Source organism: Andrographis paniculata, unplaced genomic scaffold (assembly GCF_009805555.1).
Source record: "Andrographis paniculata isolate CXL003 unplaced genomic scaffold, ASM980555v1 Contig87END, whole genome shotgun sequence".
In the NCBI taxonomy this organism is placed as follows: domain Eukaryota; kingdom Viridiplantae; phylum Streptophyta; class Magnoliopsida; order Lamiales; family Acanthaceae; genus Andrographis; species Andrographis paniculata.
Window position 1 is genome coordinate 3,299,964 of NW_026137625.1, and position 26,514 is coordinate 3,326,477.

The 26,514-nt window shown below is 32.6% G+C and overlaps 4 protein-coding genes across 9 annotated transcripts; 1 reads left to right on the top strand and 3 right to left on the bottom strand.

Annotated features, from left to right (window-relative positions):
* Positions 1-130: 130 nt before the first annotated feature.
* LOC127242772 (O-fucosyltransferase 7) lies at positions 131-7,439 on the bottom strand. 4 transcript variants are annotated; one of them, XR_007836879.1, is made up of 13 exons: positions 7,081-7,439; positions 6,773-6,874; positions 6,470-6,566; positions 6,292-6,359; positions 5,773-5,861; positions 5,490-5,670; positions 5,280-5,408; positions 5,038-5,171; positions 4,738-4,951; positions 3,910-4,094; positions 3,717-3,812; positions 3,133-3,630; positions 131-147 (listed from the first exon to the last, which is right to left on the bottom strand). XR_007836879.1 is itself a non-coding variant. In XM_051262462.1 (12 exons), the coding sequence occupies exons 1-12, from the start codon at positions 7,267-7,269 to the stop codon at positions 3,462-3,464; spliced, it is 1,653 nt and encodes a 550-aa protein (XP_051118419.1). In that variant the 5' UTR covers positions 7,270-7,439; the 3' UTR covers positions 3,066-3,461. The 4 variants fall into 4 exon arrangements, 2 of the variants coding, with proteins under 2 accessions (XP_051118419.1, XP_051118420.1); XM_051262462.1 differs by lacking the exon at positions 131-147 and having other exon boundaries at positions 3,066-3,630; XR_007836880.1 differs by lacking the exon at positions 131-147 and having other exon boundaries at positions 3,487-3,630; positions 3,717-3,807.
* Positions 7,440-8,232: 793 nt separating this feature from the next.
* Positions 8,233-17,296, bottom strand: LOC127242700 (uncharacterized). Of its 3 annotated transcripts, none has more exons than XM_051262352.1 (17): positions 17,167-17,296; positions 16,863-16,916; positions 14,229-14,322; positions 13,477-13,655; positions 13,292-13,342; positions 12,951-13,007; positions 12,546-12,666; positions 12,100-12,166; positions 11,954-11,995; positions 11,555-11,660; positions 11,339-11,449; positions 10,539-10,610; positions 10,374-10,475; positions 10,213-10,259; positions 9,403-9,430; positions 8,688-8,794; positions 8,233-8,612 (listed from the first exon to the last, which is right to left on the bottom strand). In XM_051262352.1, the coding sequence occupies exons 2-17, from the start codon at positions 16,878-16,880 to the stop codon at positions 8,606-8,608; spliced, it is 1,209 nt and encodes a 402-aa protein (XP_051118309.1). In that variant the 5' UTR covers positions 16,881-16,916; positions 17,167-17,296; the 3' UTR covers positions 8,233-8,605. The 3 variants fall into 3 exon arrangements, with proteins under 3 accessions (XP_051118309.1, XP_051118311.1, XP_051118310.1); XM_051262354.1 differs by having other exon boundaries at positions 16,863-16,940; XM_051262353.1 differs by having other exon boundaries at positions 16,863-17,009.
* Positions 17,297-19,629: 2,333 nt separating this feature from the next.
* LOC127242605 (classical arabinogalactan protein 5-like) lies at positions 19,630-20,340 on the top strand. Its single transcript, XM_051262190.1, has one exon. It carries the CDS (start codon positions 19,734-19,736, stop codon positions 20,115-20,117), a length of 384 nt encoding a protein of 127 aa, XP_051118147.1. The 5' UTR covers positions 19,630-19,733; the 3' UTR covers positions 20,118-20,340.
* Positions 20,341-23,451: 3,111 nt separating this feature from the next.
* On the bottom strand, positions 23,452-25,824 carry LOC127242604 (blue copper protein-like). Its single transcript, XM_051262188.1, has 2 exons — positions 25,054-25,824; positions 23,452-24,049 (listed from the first exon to the last, which is right to left on the bottom strand). The coding sequence occupies exons 1-2, from the start codon at positions 25,232-25,234 to the stop codon at positions 23,634-23,636; spliced, it is 597 nt and encodes a 198-aa protein (XP_051118145.1). The 5' UTR covers positions 25,235-25,824; the 3' UTR covers positions 23,452-23,633.
* Positions 25,825-26,514: the final 690 nt, after the last annotated feature.

Genomic DNA, 26,514 nt, shown 5'->3' on the forward strand with positions numbered 1-26,514 from the left:
TGAACCGTTGATGGACGTGGGGCCATTTTAATCAACGGTGTGGATTGATCCGGGACCGAGCAGCCATACGAAACAGGGAAATGCAGGTTGATAGAGTGAAGGACGTCTGCAGAGAATAATTGTACGGTGTGCTGCGTAAGAGGTACCCTGTGTTTATTCATTGATAATCATTAACGAGTAACGGTGACGTTCCATTTTCCCTTCATCACTAAAAACTGTGTTTTAAAATGTCAGACGTCAGACATTAAGGTTTAGTTAATTATCCATTTTTATAATTAAAAATATTACTTAGCAGGTACTACATATATTTTTTATTTTTATCCGTCTTACATATTATATCACTTTTCTTTTTATGAAAAAATATTCTATATATTAATCAAATTTTAAAATTTAAATTTTTTTATTAAATTATTTAATTATTTTAATATTAAATCTATAATAATTTATATTATACTATTATAATTAATTTTATTAATATATTTTTAATTATTTATTAATTATGTAGTAAAAAAAAATTGTTAAAAATATATGTATTGAATTGTTGGGATATAATTTAATTTAATTGATATCTTAGGTAACTTTAACGGCTTCATTTTAAAAAACATTGTTCGATACCTTGTATATATATATATATAGTATAATAATTTCATTAAAATTCAAAATATCAAGATTGAAAACTGTGCTTATCGTAATGGATTAGTATTGGAATATATATATTTGTTATTTTAATTAAAATAGAATCCAACTTAAAATTAAATTAGAATAATTTCGAGATAAAGGCGAGTATTGAGTGTTTTATTGCAAGTTTATAGTAAATAATAATAAGGAATAGTGACCATCGCTACATATATTTATGTGAATGTGAATGTGAATATGAATATGGTCAATAAAGAATGTGCATTAAATATTATAATATTTCTTTTATTGTCAGTACTGTTTTAGGTATGGTATTTTAATATTGGCAACTGGGTAAAGCTGTCACTATATAACTATTTACCTTTTAAAATTTTTATTTATATATATATATATTCGAATTTTTCTTGTTTATTTATTTTTTCACTGTAGTTTATTTGTAACGTTCTTTTTGGGAATTTTATTTTTGTGATTGTATGTGATGGGAATGGGTATAAATATTTATTGAGTGAGCGCATTTATTTGCGCCTTAAAATATTATGTTTTTAAAAAATGTAAAAATAATACTCTCTCCGTCCCGGATAATTTGACCACGTTACTATAAATACGAAAATTTAAAAGGGGTATAATTAATAAATAATTAAAAATGTATTAGTGAAAATAATTATCGTATTATAAAAATAATTATATATTAAAATTAAAATAATTGATTAGTATAATTAAAATTAAAAAATTAAAAATTAAAATTTTAAAAATAGGTAAAATTGCATATAACTCCCCTGTGGTTTCGAAATTCAGCGTAATATCTCTATACTTTAAAAATTGTATGGTATCCTCTTATACTTTAAAAAACGTTGCATGAAACCCCACCACCATAAAATTATTTCCTAACTATATGTTTTGCATGGCAGGGGTTTCATACAATATTTTTGAAAGCATAAGGGAACATCATGCAATTTTTTAAAGTAAGGTGGGGATTTATGCTAAGTTTCGAAACCACAGAGTGGTTTCATGCAACATTTTTAAAGTATAAGGCGGCGTCATGCAATTTTTAAAGTAGAAAGAAGATTTACGCTGAGTTTATAAACCACAAGGGAGTTATGGACAATTTTGCCTTAAAAATAAGATTAAAATGTATAATTATTTTTCAAAAAATGAAAGTGACAAAATAAAAAAGTGAATATGAGAAGTGAGACGGAGGGAATAGTATTTTATTTGATAATAAAAATATGTAAAACTTATCATTTCAATTAAAATAATATGTATTTTCTCTATCTTATTTTAAAATATTATTTCTATTCTATAATAGATTTAAAATAATGTATTTTATTTGATAGTAAAAATATGTAATTATTTTTAATTAATGAGTCAACCATTCCAAAGTCCGAGCTGAATTGGGCTGGGCAATATTTATTGTAGTCGGTCAGCCTAAATTGGGCTGAAATATATTGTATGGGCCGTACTAAATTAAATGGGCCTAATGAGCTGGGCTATTAATAACGAATTGAAGTGGGCCTATCTAAATTAGCTGGGCTCTCTGGCTGAACCGGGTTGTACTGAATTGGACTAACCGTTCTGCTGAAATTAGCCTAGTTAAATTGGGTCAGGTTGAATTAATTGGAGTGGTTCAGCCCTTTAAAAACATTAACTCGAATGAGTTTATCATGTTTGAGTTAACTCGTTAAAGCCTCGAACCCAACTTGTGTTCGATTATTAAAAGATTAAACTGAAATTTTTGTTTAAATTCGTTTAGCAATTCTAATTCTTTTGTTCGTGTACTATTTGTTAAGAGATTTTTTAATTTTATTTATTTATTTGAAAAAAATAAATTAAAAACATATTTACTTATTAAATACTCCATCAGTCTCAAAAAAAATAGATGTCTTATTAAAATAAGACACAAAAATAAATGAATAATAATATTTAATTGAAAATAGGTATAAAATAGAAAATAAAAAACTAAAATACCTTCGTTTTTTTTAATGATTTTAACAAGTAAGTAATTGAGGATAATTTGGAAAAATAAGAATAATTTTGTTATAAAATAACCACAATTACTAATAAAAGAAAAAAAAAAGACAATTGTTTTAGAACGAACAAAAATAGAAAAACAAGACAACTGTATTGGGACGAAAGAAGTATAAAATTACTAATACAAATTTTTTAAATAAATATTGTCGAACGTTCGCAAACAAACTCAAACTCATTTGTGAACATAACTAGCTAAAATTTATATTTGTATTCGACTCATTTAGCTTAACAAACGAGCCAAACCGAACTGAGATTGCAAACTGTTTATTTATTTTACTGATCTATCAATTTATTGTACTTTCATCTTTTTACCAAACTTCAGAGCTTTTACTTATTCTAATTAAACGCTAATCTCCATTGACTACGGATCCCAATATCATATATATAAAAAAAATTAAAAATTGAAAAATTAAAAATTAAAAATTAAAAAAATTAATCTTTTTACTCCTCAGAAGAAAGGATACTCACATTGCATTAGGTACAGACTGAGATCCCAAATGAGTTCGGATCACCCCAAAAACAGAGTGCCTGTTTTCTTCAGCCAAGGAGACTCAAAAAACCTTTCCCCAGCAATAGCATCAGTCATTCCAGAGTCGGATAGGCTTCCTTTCTCTCCTCCAGTTTCTACCAAACAAAACAAAACAAATCAGTTCAGGTTCATATCGAATCCAATTCCACCGGCAAGTTAGCTTTTGCTCCATTGAATTTCATCGCTCGGTCAGAGCACCCCTCGTCGTAAAAGAAGTTGTTGCCAATATGCACCCGATTGTCGACCACTCGGCTCAAACACATTTCAGCTATACAGACACTGCAACAGAGCTTCTGTTGTTGTTGCTGAGTGCAGATCCGTTGTTTTGACATAAACACTCGGGTAAAGGATTAACATAAAACGCCTCTTCTGATCGGAATCTGTCCTTTCCCTTTGTACCTGGGACTGGACCTTTTCTTTTCCTCGGGGATCCTTGCCTAATAACATCCGCACAATCAATCAATCAATCTAATAAAATTCGACTATCATAAGTTATGAAAGGAGAGCTTTCTCCGTTTTGTACCTTCTTTTATGCATGGCGACGACTCTGAGGGAGAGATTTTTTCCTTCTTTCAATGTCCCGATTGCAATTTTATCAAACAATCGGACGAGGCCTTTCCTAGTGAATAATAATTTCATTTCTTTGATAATAAGAAGCTTTAATAATATTCAGTAAGGGTAATAAGCGACAAACTTTCAAAGTAAAAGTGTCTTGCCTGTCTGGCGAAATGGTCTTCCTATGCCCAAGAAAACGACGATGGCCCTCGACTGCCATTGCCATGTTGCCAGAGTATGTTGGGATGAATATATCGCTTTCAACTGAAACGATATAGTCAAGTGCAGCCATTTGTGATGCATGACTGACGAAAGGTGCGAGTTCCTCGGTCGATGCCAACTTTTCCTGTGAAATCAGCCTAAAGTGTGAGGTGAACTGCATTATTCTCGAACATTTAAACGAAAAGATTGAACATTAAAACCAATCCGATTGAGCCCTAAAGAAATTTAAAAAAAACGAAAAACAAGGTAACTAGTGGCATTTCTGGGAAGATAAGCACCGATATGAATCATATATGTGGGAACAATGCTTGTAAGATGGCAAAAGAAACTATGGGTGTGTTTCTTTATCAAATTTCTACTATTCATCAAAAATTTTCACTCCAAACGTCAAATCAAACATTTATAATTTTTTTTTCTATATTATACTAAAACATAAATCAAAATTTCAAAACATCAAATCAACTATTTATATCACATCATACAATTATTCCAATTCAAAATCTTTACTATTTAAATTCCAACAAAAAATCCAAACTGCCAAACAAACACACCCAATGAGTAAGCCTCTAAACTGTCAAATTCTAGTATGTGTCAGATCAAAGACTTATTCCTTGTAGCCTGAGATCCTTCATATGTTTCAACTTTGACTCACAAATAGTGTAACCAGGGGCATCATTTGCATATTGACAATTTATATCATTAATCATCATAAAAGTAATCGACAAGAAAAATCAAGTTCACTAAAAAGGATTGTACTACATATATACCTTGTTCATTAATATTGGATACCGCATCTGCAAATCAGCCATATGCGATTCACCCCCATAGATCTCTCCGGCAGCAATATAAATTGGGGTACTTGATGGAAAACCAAGAGCCTGAAGGAATATTCCGACCTCCTTTGGTGTGAGCGGACAATATCCGCGAGCTCTCTGTTCTAAAGGGTCAATGTCTTTCACTTTCCACCATATTGTGTTCTCTCTAAGTAATAAAAAAATAAAAATAAAAATAATCATCGTCAGTGTACAGACATCAGGCATCATGCCAATTCAATCGAGATATCTTGCCTGATTGCTTTTAGCTCGTCAGCTTCTTCTGGAGATAAATCTTGGGTACAACCACTGAAGGCAAGCATGTCCTTTTCGAACCGTAAATGCAATGCAATGTAATGGCCGTGTGACCTCATTCGATCCACCAACAACTACAAAGGAACTGTTTAATATGACAAACTGTGCAAAAAGACACGTAGTTATGGAAAAAGGTATATAAAATTGTGGCCCATATTATAGATTATGCATAGTGTTGCTACCTTTCCCATTTTCTCAATTTGAGGTGCAAATCGAAGGGCTTCATAGCAAGCACGGCATCGCAACTTCTGAATATCGAGAGGCAGGTTATTGTTTGCTAACCGAGAATCAGATTTTGCTGCTCGAATCACCTAGAAGGTTTATTTTTTTCCAATGAATTATTTGCAACAATATTGTAAAACACGAATTAAAGCTTCACTATATCCAAGAACCTGAAATTCTTCCCACATAGCCGCTATCTCTTTCTCATAGTAATCCATACCCGACCAGCTTGTGAAATGCTTTACTGCCTTTGGAACAGACGACAGTTCCTTGGGAAGTTTTTTAACAATATTTATATCATCCTTCAAAGAATTGATAAAATGATTTTCGTCAAAGACGTCAGAGAAGTTGCTGCAATTTTTAAGTGAATGGATTAGATTAAAATGAAACTTATTACTGGCGTACACAAATTCCCTAAAAGAAACCCAGAAGACCAGAAAGTTCATATTATACCTGGAATCATGCCAAAAAGATCGTTTATCCAACTCTGGAATCACTAACGTACCATTGATAATGCGTGCAACAGCAACCATATCACATATCTGCAAGAAATAATAATATATTTATGCAGGCGACAGGCGTTCTAATATACAAACTCAGCAACTACAATATGCATGCCCCCAGGCAGGTACATAAAAAGTGCCTTAGGGAAGTAAAGAATGCAACTTGTTTTATGACATCAGCTACTATTTAGTAAAAACCTGCATTCTTATCCATTAACATGTTGATTGAATCACAGTTTTTCGGACATTATGCTTTCACGTCGCCTCACATTATGCTAGTTTATCATCTAATCAATTATATCTTCTATAACAGGATTTGAGTTAAATAACTTAAAATTCTTAGATGAGGTAAAATTTCTACATTTATGAGCAGGATTTGAAGTATAGATTGAATCATAGAATAATTTAAGCTTACGTAACCTAATCAGAATGATGTAACTTATGGTGTAACAAATATGCGTGGGCTTACCCCTGCTCTCATCTGATTAAGGCCACCATTTGTATGCACCAGCAAGTAACCCCGAGATTCTGAAGGAGCTGAGAAGAACATAACATTAACAACAGTAAGCACCTATGGAACACAGATATCATAACTTCGAAGAAATACAATAGCATTCACAGAAAATTAACAATTACAGATCATGTACCTTTGTATGGCGAACCTGGTTTAGTGCACGGAACATAGCCTCTATTAGGGGGCGGCTTCCACAGATCCAAATCTAATTTTCTTCTTGCACCATCTAACTGTCAAATCTAAATGAGTGAAAACATGAAAGGTGCATGACTACCATTTTTTTTAATTTATAGATAAGTCTGCAGTCTGCACCAACTCTCTTGCACCAAAATAAACACATACATGTATTAAACGATTAATATTTTATTACTTTTTTCTTTGATTAACAGATGACAACTTCGACAACGATGTAGAAAGGTTATGGAAGATGTTAAACCTTTTGACGAATGAAAGGAGCTTTAAGCAAATGAGAACGAGCAGCGAGCTCGTGTGGATAGCTTCTCTCTGTGCTCAGTTTTTGGTACTCAGATTCATGTTGCTACAGGAATCAAAAACCTCAAATCAGATCAGGTACATACATAACACATACAGCTGAATTCCAACCAAAACTCATGATTCAAATAAACAATACCGGAAACAACTAAGGGGAAAATCTCGTGAAAACAACAGTAATTCACTAACGAACTAAAAGTTAACCCCCAAACCGACTGTAACAGAATTAAAATGAAAACATAAATAGCAAACCATGGGCAGTTTGCGCGCAGCGTTGGCAGGCAGTTTGGAAACCTCTTGAACATGTACCGAAAGGAGCGCAGTTATGGCAATCATAACAATGGCGCAAAGCAGCAAACGTCTCAGGATCAGCACCGTCCCCCATCTCGGCATCCCCAACTTCGCCATTTCCTTCTTCAAAGCACAAACACGTACATACATCCACAGCACGTGCACATATTGAAAAAATCGCTCAAATCCGTTCAAATTTCGTCAATCATTAACTTCGCGCTCTGTCAATTTGGCGGAATCCGATTATAATTGGAGAAGAACACAAGGAATATGGGTGGAGCGGCAATGCCCTAAATCCCAATTACTGCAAATTAAAGTGTAGGGGAAGAAATCGGAAAATACAGGGTGAGGGTGTGTTTGTTTGGGGGTTTGGATTTTGGATTGGGATTTGAATAGTAAAAATTTTGAATTTGAATAATTGTATGATCGGTGTTGGTGTGATGTTTTGAATATAAAATTGATTTTTAATATAATATAAAAAATAAAAAATAGGTGTTTTGATTTGATATTTTTAGAGGAAAAAAATAAGAAGAACAGTGGAAATCCAAACAAATCCTTCAAACAAACACATCCTACAGTGCTGCTCGCCCTATTTATATTATTATTATTATTAAGAAGGCTCGCTCGCAGTCGCAGAAAAAGAGATGCCCGGCACATGTTAAAGGCCAAATACGTCTCCTTTAGTTTAGTCACTTACTTTTAGATATTAGATAATTAATAAATAATTAAAAAATATATTATTAGTAAAAATAATTAAAATATATAATTATATTTTAAAAAAATACGTAAAACAGATAAAAATAAAAATAAAAGGAGCAAACAATTTAAGTAAAACTTAAGTAATAATAAATATTATTATTATTATTATTATTATAGCTTATTTAAATGAAAATACAGTTATGCATGTCCTATTTAAATCAATTGTCGATTATCAAACTAAAATAAATATCACTATCAATATATATCCACTTAATCCAATAGTTACAAACAATAATTCAAGAATTAAATAAACATTGATAATCCACAATTTTTTCTATAGAATAATTAAAAAATTTCAAAATACTAAGTACCAATCATTCCTCAAATTAAAAAAAAAAAAAAAAAGCCAAAATATTAGTGAATGAAAATCAGTGATACCCTTCAGATGATATGATATGTTCTGAGTACACTCCGAACAAATTTAATAGCCTGCAAACTATAAATCATTCTAACAAAACTTGAACACATCTGAGTTCATATAAGTCTCTTGTCTATCCAAAATTGTATCAAAACTGTATGTCTATGCCGCCGTTCTCTTAAAAAAAAAGAAAAAAAAAACGACGACTTCATCTTTTGTTGATTTCTTTCTATTTTTATAACTCATGGGTTTTTGGTCAATTAATTAATTTATCCTATTCTATAGGACAAGAATAGTCATGACCAGGACTAATAATGTGACGTAGTTTAGCTCTTCTCTTTTTCTCTAATTTCCACTGCTTTTTGATATTTATCTCCTGCATATAAGAAATAAATGATATATCAATATAAATATTTATCCAATACAATTTCTAACTATTAGTGTACATTACTTTTGGGAGAGATTTAAGCCTTCGAAAGTAGGACAACAAGAAGATATATCGATCCCGGCAACCTCCATAGCGTTGCAGACCCATTGAGGGACGTTGCCTTTCGGGAACTACAAAATCATCATCACTAAGAAATTAGCATCTCATATAATAATAATAATAATAATAATAATAATAATAATAAAAAATTAGCATCTAAATTGCACAAAATTCACTTGTAATTTTATAAAATTATGTCAAATCCTCTGTATTTTTAAAACTGCTTCAAATTCACAGTGGTTTCGTAAACACTGCGTCTAATTCCCTCGACGGTCTTTATTTAACAGTATTTGAAATTCTAAAATTTATTGCAATTTTGGCACATTTAGGTCACATACTAAGGGTCGTCGAGAGGGTTAGACACAGAGTTTATAAAACTACGAAAGAATTTTGATGCAATTTTAGAAGTATAAGAGATTTGGCTCAATTTGATGAAATCACAGGTAAATTTTATATAATTTAGCCTATTAATAATCAACTAAAATTAAATTAAGTAGCAGATGCAGTTTTCACGTTATATATATATATATATATAAAAGGTGATTTCTGACTTTGGACATCACATCAAAACCAATTACACCAAGACCAAAATTAGTTGCGAAGTTGTTCCTATGAACCTCGAAGGCAGAAAAACCCAATGGATAAAATTGCAGAAACATAGAATATTCGAGGGACGTACCATATTTTGCAAAAAATTGCAGACATACCTAAAAAAAAAGAGAAAAATGATTAGGTGTTGCTTCAATCAATAGATTGTTGTCATAATGGCTACAGCACACTCAATATGTGTAGACATATACTTTTATAATAATATAATACAAATGCAGCATATAATATATTATTGATCTCAGCAGCTCATGAGATATATGAATATAGCACACTTATAAAATATAATTCTCTGCACATTCTTTTAACTAACACATGAGACATGTTAATATTGTCTGCCCATCTTCTATGTATTGAGAAGGGGCCGGGGATCCCGTGCTGATCCCGTCAAATCAAGGATCAACATATGTCATATATATATATATATAACCAATATATATTTACACATGAGTTATAATATAATACTCCTTCCATTTCATATCTCTATATTCATTTGTTTTTTGCACTGAAGTTTAGAAATATTAGTATTATATTGAAATAAAGTAGAGATAAAGGTAAAAAGACTAAATTAACCATATTAGGTATTGTATGATATAAAAGGTAATGGCATTTGTGTAATATATAATGTTAGGTAAATATTACAATTACTAAAAAAACAAGGAAATGAATACTTGTTATAGGACAGACCAAAATAGAAAAATGGATAGACTTTTAAGGGACGGAGAAAGTATATGTTGAATTATAATATAATATATAGTATACGATGATCCGGTCAAAAGCTAGTCAAAATAATTCGATAACAAAACTGAAATGGTTACCGATCTATGTGAAAACTAAGAAACTACTCCGACACCAAATATGTGCATAGTTAAAATAAACATACTGAGGAAAGCGGCCTTCGACAATAGATGAGTGTAAATCCCTGCTGAGCTGCAACAATGATTTAAGTGCATGTAAATCAGCAAATTAACCGAGCAGGGAAGACGAGTTTTGTGAACAATTCTTAAAGATGAGCTATCGACTCGAAAAGAAGTTGAGAAGTACCTTCATCATGTAAAACAAATTGTGGTAAGACAGAAGTTGAGACCCCATTGCATCTTTAGTGACAAGGCAGTGAATGTACGCCCTCGAGTAATTTTTGCACACCTGCAAAAATGCTCTTCATTATCACAAAAGAAATAGTGTGTCGAACAATAATAAAGATAATACCATGCACTCGCACGTAGGATCAATCGGACGAGTATCCTGCGCCATTGCCTGGTGTTTGAGTTTTAGAACTCCCTGGTTAGAATATGGAAATCCATTGTCAATAACATTGTCACCTTCGCCCATATGTTACATTTTTCATCTTGCTACAGATCTCTGAACTTCAATTTATACATATATATGTATCATAACAGACACGGGTGAGCATTTGGTACCGACCTTTGAATTTTGATCGGTTTTCGGTTTGTAAAAATCACAACCGAAACCGAACCAAAATTTTCAAAACCAAACTATCGAACCAAACTAATTCAGTTCGGTTCAGTTTAAAACCTAACAAATCGAATGTTTTGAAATTCTTATGATGATGCTCGAACTCGTTCGTTCAATTAATTTTCCATCATAAATGCACATTCATTTATCTCCAATTACATGTTTCCAACAACTTACAAATAGATCAAATACTGAAATACAAATTTTTAAAAAGATCAAATACCGAAATACAATTTTTGGTTTGAAAGTTGAAAATTATAATCGAACCGAAACCCAAATTTATAAATTTGACTTTAGACCGAACTGAACCAATTAACTGAACAGACCAAACTGACCTATCCAAACCGAAAATAATAATAATAATAATAATAAAATTAGTTTTTCCGGTTCGGACATACCAATGCTCACCCCTAATAACAGAAGTAATTGTCAGGTCTATTGTTTCAATTGTAAATCTGAAAGATATTTCAAATTCAAATCAACACAAATCACGCAACTATTTAATGGGGCATGAAATTGGATGGGAAAGAGACCTCAGGTACAAGGGCAGTTCCAAAGCGAGCAGTACGTGTAGGGTACACACAATCGTACATATCAGCACCCAATGCACTGCAAACAACAATATCCAGAGGATAGCCAACACCCTGAAATTTTTAGGTGGAGTTTTATGGAGTCCAGACTAAATTTGGCACAGGAGGAAATATTGTGGATATGAGATTATACTTATCGAAAAGTTTTAAAAAATGTACCATAACATATCGAGGTTTATTCTCGGGTAGGGCAGCTGTGCACTGGGCAACAACTCGCCAGAATGAGTCCTTATCTTCACCTCCTGCAAGACCACCAATAGCATAGCTGTCACAAGAATAAATTGAGTCGTATCAGATTGTTGGAGAAACACATTGAGCAGTCACTTTTCAGACACATTGCACTGAAAACTTGAACCAAATACAATTATCAACAAATACAGCGGAGCAAACATTCTAAAAGGGCGTCGTGTGCTTCATAAGTTTCAGCAAATAAAAGTTTTTTTATTCTCTTCATTAATAGTTCTATTTACTACACCGCCTGGTAGATGCTTGTTAACATTTATGCCATTTGAGGCTAGCAAAAGGCATAACATCATTCCGGAAGAATAGTTAACATACCCTGGCAAATCACGATCCACCAAACCTTTCACACATCTATCCCTGTAAATGATTAACTTAACAAAAAGTCAGATATACATATATACATATATATATATCATATTTGAGCATGCAAAAATTAGATAGACTAGTAAATTATAACTAACCTCAAGACTGGATCCAAACCACCTTGCACAATTCCAAATAAATTCTGGTCATGTGGTCTCTTGTGAGCTGATATGTAGTCATCAATATTCCAGTAAGGGGTAATGATGAATGGCTTAATGATAAAAGTATAAATCAAATTTATACTTGTTGATTTAATTTATCCCTTTTTGTTTTAGTATTTTCTTTCTTATTCCTTTAACAGTAGATGCAAGTATAGCAGTAGATCAAAGTAGCAAATTTTCATTATCAATTAAGATTATACAATTACAAATATCAAACTACAAAATCCAATTGATCAAACTAATTGATAGAAAGCATATAAGTGCTAACTGCTTGAACAAATAAACATCAGGCAGTTATAATCTGTTGATCTGATCTCTATCTGAAATTGTCTCAATTGACACATTAATTATCAAGTGTGCATACACAATGTTATTTAAACTACCTGCAATGCACCTATCTATCCAACGAAGCGTACGATACATAGCTTCCTCAATCCGGGGGCCTGTGATAGTGGTCTTGACAACATCATCAAGAGCCATAATAATATCTGCTCCTATTCGATTCTGCAACAATGGAAGAAAAAACTGTTTGAACAGAGAAGACATTGCTGGTTATGCAATCAACCATGATATAAACATTTTAAGTAACTACTAATTAGGTTAACAGCACTGCATGAAATGAAGTAAGAAAAAATTGCAATTAATATGTAAACTAATCCAGTTGCATAGCAAAAATAAATGATTCTTAAGAAAGATTAGCTGATGACCAAAAAGTTAGTCACTGTGCACTATACCTTGCCATCCAACATTACAAGTTGAAATTAGCGAAATGAAAGAAAGAATATTACTTGTATTTGTATTGACTCTTCCGGAGTGAGCATCATGGGCTTCCCATCAACAGGTGACTGCATAGGAATATGTGAATATATAAAAGCTACAAAAAATATTCAGAGCCCCAACATAGACACTCTGCTTTTGATACTTACAACTTATAACAATCAGGATAATGGCCCAAGCAAAGAGCATTGGTACTGACTACTGTGCAATATTTAAAGGCTTCTACTTTCTGAGTTTTACTTCCTCTGCTTTCTTCTAAATTCTAATACAATTTTTTTGAGGTGGTAGGACATGATATATAACATAATTACCAAATATTGTATACTTGTATATGGAGTAAAAAAAATTGCACCTGGAAATTTACACCCTCCTCTGTAATGTCAGCCAAATGCAACAAGGAAACCTGCCAGCATAAAGAAGTCATTTCCATGTACACCTCCTCATGACAAATTTATGATGGGGTTCACTGTATCTTAGGTCATTCACCCCCCACCCCCCCCCCCCCCCAAAAAAAAAGAAAATGTAAAATCAGACTACCATTTGAAAGCCACCAGAGTCTGTAAGCAATGCACGAGGCCAATTCATAAATTTATGGAGACCCCCCAACTCATCAATTAGCTCAGAGGTGGGACGGAGAGCCAAGTGGTATGTGTTTCCAAGAATAATTTGGCATCCAATTTCCTCAAGCTGACTAGTCGTTAAACCTTTTATTGTGCCTGTGGCAGTAATTTTAAATCAAGTTGTTTGAGAATAGAAAAGGATGGACACTAGAGTGCACTGTAAGCCAAAATAGATTGAAGACAAACTACATATGCTTGTTGAATGACTACCATACACATTATAACTTCACTGAATCAATAGAATTATTACTGTTGTTAATAAATATTAAGGTAACAGAAACAGACATTGACCCCATGCTATAAATGAATTGTATCCCTTAACGGCGTGTAATGGAAATGGAAACACTGAATAGCATCTTTTATCACTAAATAAAAGAGTGTTTCCTCACAACCTTTACTAAACATAAAGAAATAAATGTACTTATTTGAGATACTCTCCCTCCGTCCCTTAACAATCTATCCATTTTTCCATTTTATTTACAATATATTACACAAATATGATTACCTTTATATCATACAATCCTAATAGAGTTAATTTGATCTTTTTACCTTTATTTCTATTTTATCCCAATATGATACTAATATTTCTAAAACGCAAATGAATATAAAGATATGAGCGGAGGAAGTATATTCGTAAGCAACGCAACACTAACTAAAGAAATTCCTAACCTTGTGTCCCCACAGGCATAAACAAAGGCGTCTGGCACACGAAATGGGGCAGTGTAAGTCGAGCTGCCCGAGCACGATTGAACCGCCCAAGTATCTAATATTATAAATTAAAAAGAAAAACAAGAAAGACGCATTAGAGCGACCCAGAGCGACCCAATAACCAAACAAGTTCAATAATTGGCAAATGTTATTGCAAACTCGAAAAACTATGTCAAATGTCTATATGCAGAGTTATCACTCTTAATTTTGTCATATTTTATAACTTATATTTATTTATATCGAATTTTGGTATTATTTATGTTAATTTACTCTAATAATATTAATTTATTAGTTTTTATGTGTAATTTATAATTAACTTGGTGTATAATTTAAATTAATTGATGTGTTTCTTAAATTATATTTTTAATAATTATTTATGTGCTATGGTTTTAAAAAGCTAAAAAATGGCTTCAAAAGCGAAAAAAAATCACCCAACGCAGAAAAGTCAACGTGCGAAAGTCAAAGTCAACCGTTGCGCGGAAAGTGAGTGGCGGCTGCATAAGAATGCATGAGCGCGGAAGGCAAGCGGCGGTTGCATAAGAGTGCGCGAGCGCGGAAGGCAAACGGTAGCTGTATTTATGAGCGCGGAAGGCAAGCGGTGGCTGGCGCGAAAAGTTAGCGGTGGCTGGCGCGAAAAGTTAGCGGCGGCTACATAGGAATGCGCGAGCGCAGAAGGCAAGCGGCGGCTGCATTTATGAATGCAGAAAGCGATGGCTGCTGGCGCGGACTCCGTGAGCACGGTTGCACGGAAATGTGAGCGGAGCGGAAATCTCTGCATGAGTGAGCGATAGCGGCTATGCGGAAAACAAGCAGCGGCTGCATTATTGCCGCTGGGTCAGCGGTGCATTTACTCCAGCCACCTGCATTAAATCCGCCCAACCTCCCTCAGCTCCTGCATTTATTCCAGTCACCTGCATTTATTCCTGCACTCTCCCAACTCTCATATTTAATTCGTGCATCATCACTTAGCCAATTTTTTGTTATTTTTGTGTAATATTTATTCTAAAACTTTCTAGAAAATGGATAGTTTTTAGTAAAGTATTAGTAGTTATATTAGTTGCTATTTTAAAGATAGTTATTTATGCTTATTTTTAGAGGTAGTTGGTAGTTATTTTTAGAAGTAGTTATTTATGGGCGGTTGTAACCGCGAAGCTTCTAGAAGCTTTTCCCCCCTATAAATATCCCCTCTAATTACAGTCATACACACCCATGTATACACAGTAATATACATTTCATACACTTCATTTTCTTCATTTCTTTTCTCCAATATTTTTATTTTGTTTAATAATACAAGATTTTCGGTTTTATGTCGCGAGCAAACTGATTTTCTCCCCCTTTTCTTTTAATTCCTGCATATTACTTTAGCTAGTAAAATTCCTATCATATTTCTCCGTCTTACTTTCACCCAAAAATTTCATGTTCGATTTGAATTGTTCAAGTTGGATTTCGACAAGGTTGCGGAAAGGCGATAGAAGAATCGACTATTTCAGCCATGTTTCGTGTCACAAATAGATTCCGAGTAGTTCAACGTAGCTAAGTATGCGGGAGCCTTATCGACCTGCTTAGTTGCTGTTCTGAATTCGATTATGATTAAAGAGATGTATTAGAGGGGTAGAGCCACTAGCGGAACTGTTGGAAGAATAATTCATGGGGTATAGGCAGTGGCCTATTGGATCACAGAAATTTCTAGTAACAATAGAGTTTCTTGCTTATAATGTTCTTCGCCGGGTGTCGCTGAAGCCTCTTGTAAATCCCCTAAGGTCAAGTACCAACCGAGTCGAGAATCGACTTAAGCGAGCAAATGCGATCAAGTTCATTCCTCCGAGCCGCCCCGCAATTATACATGTATTTTTCGCTATTACGCCATCGTCATCCCGCTCATTTCATCCATGGAAATCTAGCCATTAAGGAACGCAAAAGTCAGACACAAACGCCTCGCTTCATCCTTTTCGAGATATGTATATTTTATTGTTTTTTAGTTAGATTTATTTTTTGCAATTTATTTTTTCAGTTCTTCGATAGCATTAACTCATTGCACTTCTTTTCTAATTAAATATAGGATATTCGCATATTCCCTGAGTTCGACCCGGACACTCACCGGTTAAAGAGATTTTTTATTTTTTACGAAGTTTTTTGAGTTACTACACGAACATGCACGAAACTATTTTCATTTTATACATATATCATTTTCTTTGTATCTTAAAAAGATATTTTTAAATATCTCCAAAAATCTTCGATCACTGAGGCATCGGCTAAAAGAAACAACAAAACTACAGCACCAGAGCGACAAAGTAGATCACCAAAAGCTACCATTCTGCATTTTTTGGCAACACCGGGGACTCTACTCCAATTGCATTTGAATTTAGAATGAATAAAACAAATTAAATCAAATATGTACATAAACCTTTTCAGTTTTCTACCTCTTCTTGATTCAACTATCAAATTTTAACACTACAATATCCTCTGAGATTTAATATAGTGACAATATGCACATCCTTTCATGTGACAAATCAAAGCAATGGAAATTTAATCTCTACATTCTAAGAGTGACCAATGCAATCCAATCGAATACAAAGGGAACTATATAACGCGTACCTCGAAACGAAGCGCCATCCAATTAACAATCAGTCAGCCTTCCTCCACTGCAAACTGCGAAACAAACACGGAAGGCATCTTCGAAATATTGCATCAAAACGCTCGTTCAAAGATTCAACAACATCAAAAATACCACCAACGACGCTCCTATTAAAACATTCCAAAAGAAAATTTCAAATAAAAGCTAAAACCGTGCAAACTTCTACAATCCATGGCACCCGAACATTGCAAATACATACAATACGCGTACATGCACGAATTGAATGCGGTAAAATAAAAAGGCGCAATAATCCACAACACTTACGACTGTATAAACGCGGCGCGTTCCTTGTGACAAGGCGGCGGAAGGGGGATTGCAGCGGGCGCCGGTGGATTGTTTTCTGGGCGGCGCGGGAGCTGAATAAGGGTTTTGGTTGGGCTTAAAACGAAGGACGTTGACTACACGTTCTAAATATAGCAATATTTTGAAAATTTTACTTAAATATATTTGGACTGGGTTCACCCATCTGGTCGTTCATGATTTTTATGGTCCGAAATCAAAATAGTGGCCCTTATTATGAGTTTGTTTGGCTTCTTTTTTAATTGAAATTGAAGTGACAATTTGAATTTTATTCCATTTAAAATTAATTAATTTTAAATTGTAAATAAATCAATATTATCCAAGAGTTTTTTTAAGTGTAATAATTCTTTATAAATATAACGAGGCTGTGTTTGTTCGGAGGATTTGGGAATGATTTATATTATTAATAATACGATTTTTTTTTAAAAAAAATATCAAATTAAACATTTATTTTTTATTTTTTATATTATACTAAAAATCAATTTTACATTCATCAATACTTATTTATATCACACAGTACTACTATTCTAATTCAAATTTTTTACAATATAAATCTCAACTCAAAACCCAAACCCCCAAACAAACACATCCTTAAAAAACATATTCTCTCCGTCGTCCAATTGTGTGTCCATTTGACTGAGCACAAATTTTAAGAAAAATTAGAAATAAACTTTTTTACTTTTTTTAGTAAAAGAAAAATAGAAAAAATAGTATTTTTTTTTTACTAAAAAACGATAATAAATTTAGATAATAACAAAAAAAAAATGATAATAGAATTGAATGACATAGGAAATAATATATATTTTATCTTTAAAAAAATGAATAATTTGATATAAAATATCTTTTTTTATATATATTATTAATACAATTTAGTAAGTAGGCACAAGAAATACTATTTACTTTTGAAACGGACAATTCGCCAGTGATGTTGGATATAATTTGCAACTGAAAAACTCATAGATTGGGTATATATATACACTATTTGGGGGTTTGAATTTTAAGTTGGAATTTAAATAGTAAAATATTTGAATTAAAATAGTAGTATGATATGTAATATAAATAAGTATTGATGTGATGTTTTGAATGTAAAATTGATTTTTAGTATGATATAAAAAATGAAAAATAAGTGTTTGATTTGATATTTTTTGAAAAAAAAAATGAGATGAATAATATATTTAAAATCCAATCCCCAAACAAACACGCCCTTAATGGATGATGATGCAAATATAGTTGTGAGCTTTCTAATGCTGCTCATTTCATCTCGTTACCCGCGCCCCCACCTAGCCTCATATGCATCAACATTCATTGGATGTATACACGCACACGTATGTATTGGTTCAGTTACCCTACTCCCAATGTATTGTGTCTTTCATATACTAATTAATCACTATCAGCCATGTATATTACAATTTTTTATTTTATTATTATTTTTTTATTTTAAAAAAGCATATGGCAGATGATAATTGATCGATATAAGAGGGATACAACACATTGAGGTAAGATAACTGAACCTATGTATTAATTCATACATCTAAAAATAGAGTTAAGAGCCTTTTGATGTTGGTGATATGATCACAAAATTGGATCATATCAATGGCCTCGTTCCCACTCCAACCTTATTTGAATCATCACCTATTGAGTGTAGGTATCTATACACTCAATAGGTGATGCTACAAATGAGGATAATGTAGAGGCGGGGCTTTTGATCTGATAACAAAGCATAATCATATTAATAGTATGAAAAGGCTCCGAGTTCCATTTGTATTATAACTTATTGAGCGAATACATACACAAATATAAATGACAAATACCTAAAATTTTGTATTTAAATTAAATGAGACAAATTAACTAAGATAAATTAAATATAAAAAATCAAATTTATATATTTAATTTAATGTTTTAAAAAAGTAAGAAATTGTATAAAATAGTACAAATTCTTCAAATACACCCTTTGAGTGTAACATGTTAGCGTGATCATTATCATGACTATTATTTATTGAACTGGAGACATCTCGGACATGACAAGGGGCCACGACCTTGAAATATAACGATGTCAGTGGAGCCCGCCTTGAAGCCAACGGTAAAGCCTGAAATAATATAATTATTTTTAAAAAATAATCACTTAATGCTCCAACGGTCAGCCGAGGAATCTCTCACACCTGGAGAAATCTCACCCGTTGGATGAAATACTCGACAGCATCGACGGTGTAGATCACTCTGTACTAAGAACCAACAGACACCCCAAACCCTAATTCTCTGGTGATGAGTTGTCAGTCAATGATTATCATCACCTGAGGTTCCTTTCTTTTGTAACGCTTTTCTTTATTTCACATGAATTTTGGAAACACGACTTTAGTAAAATTGAATTAAAGCGCGTTTTAATATGCCTTTCTGTCTGGCTGGCAGCTTTATATATAAATACCGCTCTGTGTAGTGTTGAGAAACAGCAGCAGCAGTTGCTAAATTGAATTCCAGGTTAAGAGCAGTTTCCCCCAAATTGAGAGGAAAAACGATTTCTCGAGGATTCAGCAATGGCGGCCAAATCTTCGGTGATTTACTTCCTCGTGTTGGCATTGGTGGCTGGATCTGCGTTCGCGCAGGCTCCGTCGGCTACTCCGAAGCCTGCTCCGACAGGAGTTCCGGTGGCCGCTCCGCCTTTGGCTACACCGCCAGCCTCGACGCCTCCGGCGGCGACGCCGCCGTCCTCCGAGGCTCCTTCTTCTTCTCCGCCTGCTCCTCCGACTTCGAACGCTCCTGCTGGTAGTCCACCGGTTGGTTCTCCTCAGCCATCGATTGCAGCCGCGCCTACACCTGGTGGTTCTGCTCTTGCGCCGAGCGCTGCTGCTTCGAACAACGTGATCGTCTCCGGATCTGTCGCCGCCGTAGTGCTGCTCTCCGCCGCTCTGTTTGCGTAGATCTCGTGATGATTTAGCGCTTTTTTTTTTTGGAAACTTTTTTGTATCGGTTTGTTAAATTATTTTGATTTTTGAGAGTGATTTGATTTGTATGATTTGATTTACACGACGTACGGATTCTTTGATCTACTTCTCTACTCGACCTTCTCTCTGATGTATTGTCGTTACGCACAGTATTATGTAAAATTATGCATATTATGCAGTAATCTCTCTTTTACTTTTCTGCTTTACATTTTACTTTTAGGAAGAACACTTAACTGTATGCATAATTATGCATATTAGGCAGTAATCTCTCTTTTACTTCTAGGAAAAAGTACTTACTGTCACTGGTCACTACTAAATCGCTGCATTGAAACAACGTGCAACTTTATTGTGTCTCTGAACAGTGTGTGGTGGTATTGTGACCGGTCCAGATTTCATTGGATCCGCTGGAAAAACTCGAAGATCTTCATGAGTAAGTATTCTGTACTCCTTTTTCTGTTTCAATTCAGAAAGAAAGTTCACATGGACACAATGATTGACTTAGAGAATTCATATGGTGAGAGTATCATCATGTTTTTCATCTATATGTTTTTTTCTTTGGGCTGAATGAACATTGAAAAAGTAAAGAGAATTGGGGACAGAGGTAGGGCATGTAAACCAATTGACAGCTGTTGAGTATTGTGCTTTTGTGGATGGATGATGGGATGATATGAGATTTACAAATTCACATGCCTCTTTCCCCACCTCTCTGTGTTCCTTCCTTCCATCCATCCATTCTTCATTTACAAAACCATCCATGTGCCTACCTCTTCACTTCTTAATGAATTATTATTATTATTATTATAATAAAATAGTAAACAATTAATCCCTCCGTTGTTTTTGTTTGTCTCAGTATTATTTTTATAAATAATCATATCATCATAAAATACTCTTATTTTTTTTTTTATTATACAGTTGTCGCTATAGTTTTGGGACGGAGAAAGTATAAAGTTTGTTTATTTAGTATTTTGATTTAAGGTATAAAAAATAATATTTTTGGAAATCGTGTCGAAAGAAAAACTTTGGGTAAACAAACCCATAGTCTCTTTAAAATATTATTTGTGTTCGGGACAATTATACCACAATTTTTTTTTAGTGTTAAGTATAATTAACTTATAAGTAATAAACAATTTTATTCACTTACCATTTCATTATTTCTATTTATTGATTATTCTGAATCCACTCATTTTAACTCAACCAGCAATCTTGTCTAAACTTTCAACCATTTTTTATTTATATATTATCATATTGCAAGATAATTAAAGAACATAATGAAATAATAATATTAATTTGATTGTGTTGCATATGTAGTAGTAATTTAATTTTCAAATATATATATATATATATATAATAAAAAATTGTGGAAACATTCTAGCATATCTGAGATGTAAAATATAGTACTATCTACTTTCCATCATTCCCATTACGTAGTACTATTGTTCTACATTTTAATTAGGAATTTTTATTTTATTTTATTTTCTCAATGCTTTTGGGGCAATTATAAATTTAAGAGGTATTATGGAACACCAATTCTCATCGATTGGTTTAATTCATGTCATATTTCAACCCTAATTTAATTTAGTTCACCAATAAGAAATCTATCCAATTAGCTAGCTGGTTTTGCTCCAATTAATCTAGGAAGCCCATCAATCACTGCTTCCCTTTGCTTTGCTTTTGAAAAGAAAAGACACACAAAAAAAAAAAAAAAAAAATTGATTTGAATTTTTCCACTGGTTCAGACAGTCTGCAACCACTTCTATTTAAATTAATACAATCTATTTTACAAAACTAAATTCCCTAATTACAACTATAATAAAATATAATCCAATTATTACAGTTTATCAACTAATTACAATATCAAAATTTAGAGAAATCCCGTAAAAATTACCTGGTGGTGTGGGAGTTCAGATCTCACTTGTCACATATGGCTCGTCTAATATGATTTACCTTATCGAATAGCTATTGCAAATCCCTACATGATCTCGAATGTCCAACTTCAATATATTTACTATCACAAAACAAAAAGATAGATGAAATGTGCTAAACACTAAAACATAACAAAAGTTTTTAAATTTATTTTAATTCACAAATAAGAAAAATCATAGACCGATATTCAGCTTCAGCATAAGATCGAGACACAACAACTTGTTTTTTAGTCCTCTAAGTCATTGGAGAACATTCAAACGAAACAAACCATTCAGACAAAGAACGACGGATGAACACACAACCAACCCAATCATAGTCACACCATGTTGACAATATGAGATCAAAAGTATCATCCAAGAACAAGCCCCGACCAAGATAGTTTTCATATACCATATGACATGTAGAGCCGCATCCAAATAAATTTGAAGTTGAGACTGCATGAATAGAGTAAGATAATTCAAATATAGTAATGGTGAGATAGATGAAACCATTGTTCAAGCGACAATAAGGCAATGGGTCAAAAAATGGCGGTCTTTTAATTTGGCCAATACCAATTGGTGATTTTGTTCCATAGAAAATTTAATGAATTTAGCATCTAAAAGACCAGCTTCAGAATAATATCCTACGAGTATTTCCATTGACTATAAAATAAGCTTTCTAGATCTTTTATTTAAAAATATTGATGAAGATATGCTTTGAATGAAGCAATGGAAGGACTATCATTTTCCCATATGATCAAGTCATTAACATAAACTAGTACATGAAGACGAATCTCATTATTATGAAACAAATAAAGAATAGTGAGACCGGTAAAAACCATATTTGAGAATAGCATATGATAATTTGAAAAACCAATATCGTATGACCCACTTTAATCCATAAAAAGAACAATGAAAACAACATATAGTTCCTGGACAAGAAGTGAACCATGGAGGCAATGTCATGTAAAATCTATGGGTATGTTTCTTTTGATGTAGTTTGAAATTTTTTTGTTTTAGTTTGATATTAAAATAATGTATGATGGAATATTTTGTGAGAGCAAAAAACATACTGTTTTTTTTTTTTTAAATGCAAGAGTTTAAATAGTATAAACATTAAAATGTTTAAAATTAAAAAAACAAATAATATTTCAACACTTTGACCCACTTATCTTGTTTGATACACTGTAGATTTTAAATTTTAGAAAATGATATAATTAGTAAATAGTTAAAAAAAATAGTAATTATATAATATGATATAATAATTATATATTAAAATTAAAATAATTAATTAATTTAATTATAAATTATAAATTATAACATTTAAAATATAATTAAAATGTATTAAAAAAAAAACATAAGCTTGATATATGATCTTTGTACCATTGATTTTTTTTTTTTTTTTATATCGCATTTTATTTATTTAATTTATTAAGTGTTTCCTATAATAATAACAAAAATAATAACAAGAGTACGGGTAAATTAAAGCTAATAGAAAAGCATGTGATAAAACATAGCCAAAGTAAACAAGATAGGAAAAAAAATAAAAAAAAGCACTGCCTCTATCCTGCCCGTACACGTGTACACCTCATCACAGACCCCACGTCACCGCCGCCGCCACCAGAGCGGCGGCCACGCCACGTGGCACCATAGCCGCCGCCGACGAATAAAACGGCTCGTGATTGACGGCTCCGGCGGCGCTAGGGTTCGTCATGGTCGGGACCATGGGGGAGGTGGTACTGGTTCCTGCAGAGGGCGGGAGCGGGGCTCCGGACGCCGGTGAAGGACCGGCGCCGGGGCTGGCCGCGGCGGAGACGGTGACGGCGAGCTTCATACCGCCGGTGCAGTGGCCGGGGACACCGCAGATGAAGTAGTGAGGACCGGCGGTCTTGAGAGCAATGGAGGTGGCGCCGCTGCTGTCGGAGGAGATGGAGTTGCCGGTGGTGCACGATTTGTAGTCGCCGGCGCTGACTTCGTCCACCGTGTGGCCGCCGGGATAATTAAATACTGCATAAGGGCTTATTTACTCACTTCTTTTTAACGCCATTATTTATTAGAGAGAATTTTTATGATGGAATGGTGTGTACTTTTGCGAATTTATTAGATTTTTAATTATTGATTAATTTACTTTTTAAAATATTAAATCAATATTTAATTTTTTATTTATATAGTAATATACAATTATTTTAATTCAAAATTTTTAATGTCTATTAGAAAATAAAAATTAGTGTGTTTATTTTGCATTTTAAATTCAAAAGTATATAAAGTACTTCCGGTGCAAGATTTTCATTTGATTTTTTAGTCTTGACAATAAAATATTTTTATATTTGAATAATTTACTTGTATTATAAGAAACTAATAAATATATTTTTGTCTTTTTTCTTGTTGATTTGTATCACGTAGTGATATAATAAAAAAAACCAATGACAACTTTCTTGCCGGACAAATAAAGTTTAATATTAATTATTTCAATAAAAAAACAAATAAAAAACTCAAAACAAATCTAACAAATTTTAAATCTAACCAAACAAATCCTAATGTCATGCCCTGTGAAAGGTAATAGATATTTGATGGAATTTTTATTATTATCGTTTATAAATAATGTTAAAAACTCCATTAAAATGTTTGCATAAACAAAATTTTACATGTTGAAACTTTTGTATCAATAAAAATGATTACATTAATTAATTTTTACTTTTTCCTCCATACAAAATATTACACTATAAATTAAAATACTCAATTTTATACCAAGTCCAAAAATTCCAAACTTCCAAAACCTTAAATTCAAAGTTGGATTTTATTAGAATTTCTGAGGGTCTCTTTCAAACAAATAAGAATTCACATTTCCCTTTAAAGATTTAAATTAACAGCAACCAAAATGCAACCAAAATCAAAAGCTGCAGATTATAATTATCCAAAAAATGTAACTTTTTTTTTTTAAAAAAAGTACTCATCTCATAAAAGCTTCAAATCATAAAGAGAAGAGACAAGGATAAAGATTAGCAAATTACCGAGGGTGTCGCCGACTAGGAAGGTCTTGGCGGAAGCCCAGGTGGAGTAGTCGGCACCAATGGCCCAGCCGGAGGTGTCGCCAACAGTGTAGATAGTGGCAGCAGCCGGCGAAGGTACAGCAACCATCAGCACTACAACTGCAAAGAAAAATCCTAACCTCACCATCAACATCTTCCCCATGCTTCTTTCTTAACTTTTTGTATGTATGTATATATATATAGATGTATATATATCTGAACTCTTTTCTTTCTGCTTAGTTTCTATAATTTGGTTTCACTTAGGACTAGGGATCTCAGCTCAACCTGGATCTTCTTCAAAATGCATGCAATCTTATATATATATATATATGCATAGAGTAGAAAAGGTAATGCATAATGTAATCAGGTGAAAGTAAATTAAATTAAAGAAAACAGTAACAAAATAAATATAAAGTTGAAACTAGTGTTGTGGTGAAGAGGGAATTATCTATTGCTTAGGGTGTAATTTATTACAGAAAGCAAATTGAAATTGAAAGTGACACCTGTTTTTGTTTTCTTTGGTGGTTGAACATTCTCAGGGTGTGTTTCTTAACTCTTCTTTTCAAATTTTTTACTTCTCAATATATATATATATATATATGTTTTGTTCACAAAATATGATATCATTATTTAAATATAAAATTTAAATCAAATTTTTTAAATCCAAATCCAAATCCAAACAAACATAAAATATCCTAATAAGTACCCTTAATTTTGTACTTCTATCTTGCTATAGTTTCTTGTGTTTTTATTTCTATTTTCATTATAGGTAAAACTTAGTTGATATAGACATTTTTTTACGATTTTAGAGCTATTAATTAATGGTAACTTTTTTCGAAAATATCATATCAAATAATTCTTTTATCTCACAAAATATCATATCAAATGCTAATTTTACTACTCCATTCATCTTATAAGAAGGGTATTATGAACTTTTTGCATGTTGATATTTGAATATTAATTATTATATCAATACGTAGTACAAATCAAGAGAAAATGACAAAAATAACTCTATTGTCTCTTATAATACAAATACAATAACATTTGTAGAACAAATTATACAAATATAAAAATATTTTTAAAATTAAATACAATGACGCAAAAGAAAAATAGTACCCTTCTTATGGAGCGGAGATAATATTTTATTTTCCAAAACTCAGAAAGCTCATGTCTTTATCGTCTTAATTTTTATTCAGAACATTAAACCTAACATTCATTAATATAAGTCAAGTGCACTCATAATTTTCTTTTGGCTGCTGTAAGACAGAGTGATGAGATTGCTAAAACTTCCAAGAATTTAATTCACACACACAAATATATATACACACATATATATATGTTCACCTTAAGAACATTAACAGAAGGGGGTAGGGTAGAGGTGGTGTTATTTAGGGGCAAAAAACATATATCCATCCATTGTGTGTAAAAGACTTTTGTGGGTTA

Excerpts from the sequence above, each read along its gene's own strand:
- LOC127242604 (XM_051262188.1), bottom strand. The coding sequence starts at position 25,234 with ATGGGGAAGATGTTGATGGTGAGGTTAGGATTTTTCTTTGCAGTTGTA. Across the intron at positions 24,050-25,053 it reads CCTAGTCGGCGACACCCTCG|TATTTAATTATCCCGGCGGC; the intron begins GTAATTTGCTAA and ends GCCCTTATGCAG.
- LOC127242700 (XM_051262352.1), bottom strand. Across the intron at positions 13,343-13,476 it reads ACTCTGGTGGCTTTCAAATG|GTTTCCTTGTTGCATTTGGC; the intron begins GTAGTCTGATTT and ends TTATGCTGGCAG. Across the intron at positions 12,667-12,950 it reads AAGAGTCAATACAAATACAA|AATCGAATAGGAGCAGATAT; the intron begins GTAATATTCTTT and ends CCATTGTTGCAG.
- LOC127242605 (XM_051262190.1), top strand. The coding sequence starts at position 19,734 with ATGGCGGCCAAATCTTCGGTGATTTACTTCCTCGTGTTGGCATTGGTG.
- LOC127242772 (XM_051262462.1), bottom strand. The coding sequence starts at position 7,269 with ATGTATGTACGTGTTTGTGCTTTGAAGAAGGAAATGGCGAAGTTGGGG. Across the intron at positions 6,567-6,772 it reads CTCCTTTCATTCGTCAAAAG|TTAGATGGTGCAAGAAGAAA; the intron begins GTTTAACATCTT and ends TAGATTTGACAG. Across the intron at positions 5,671-5,772 it reads TCTTTTTGGCATGATTCCAG|CAACTTCTCTGACGTCTTTG; the intron begins GTATAATATGAA and ends TAAAAATTGCAG.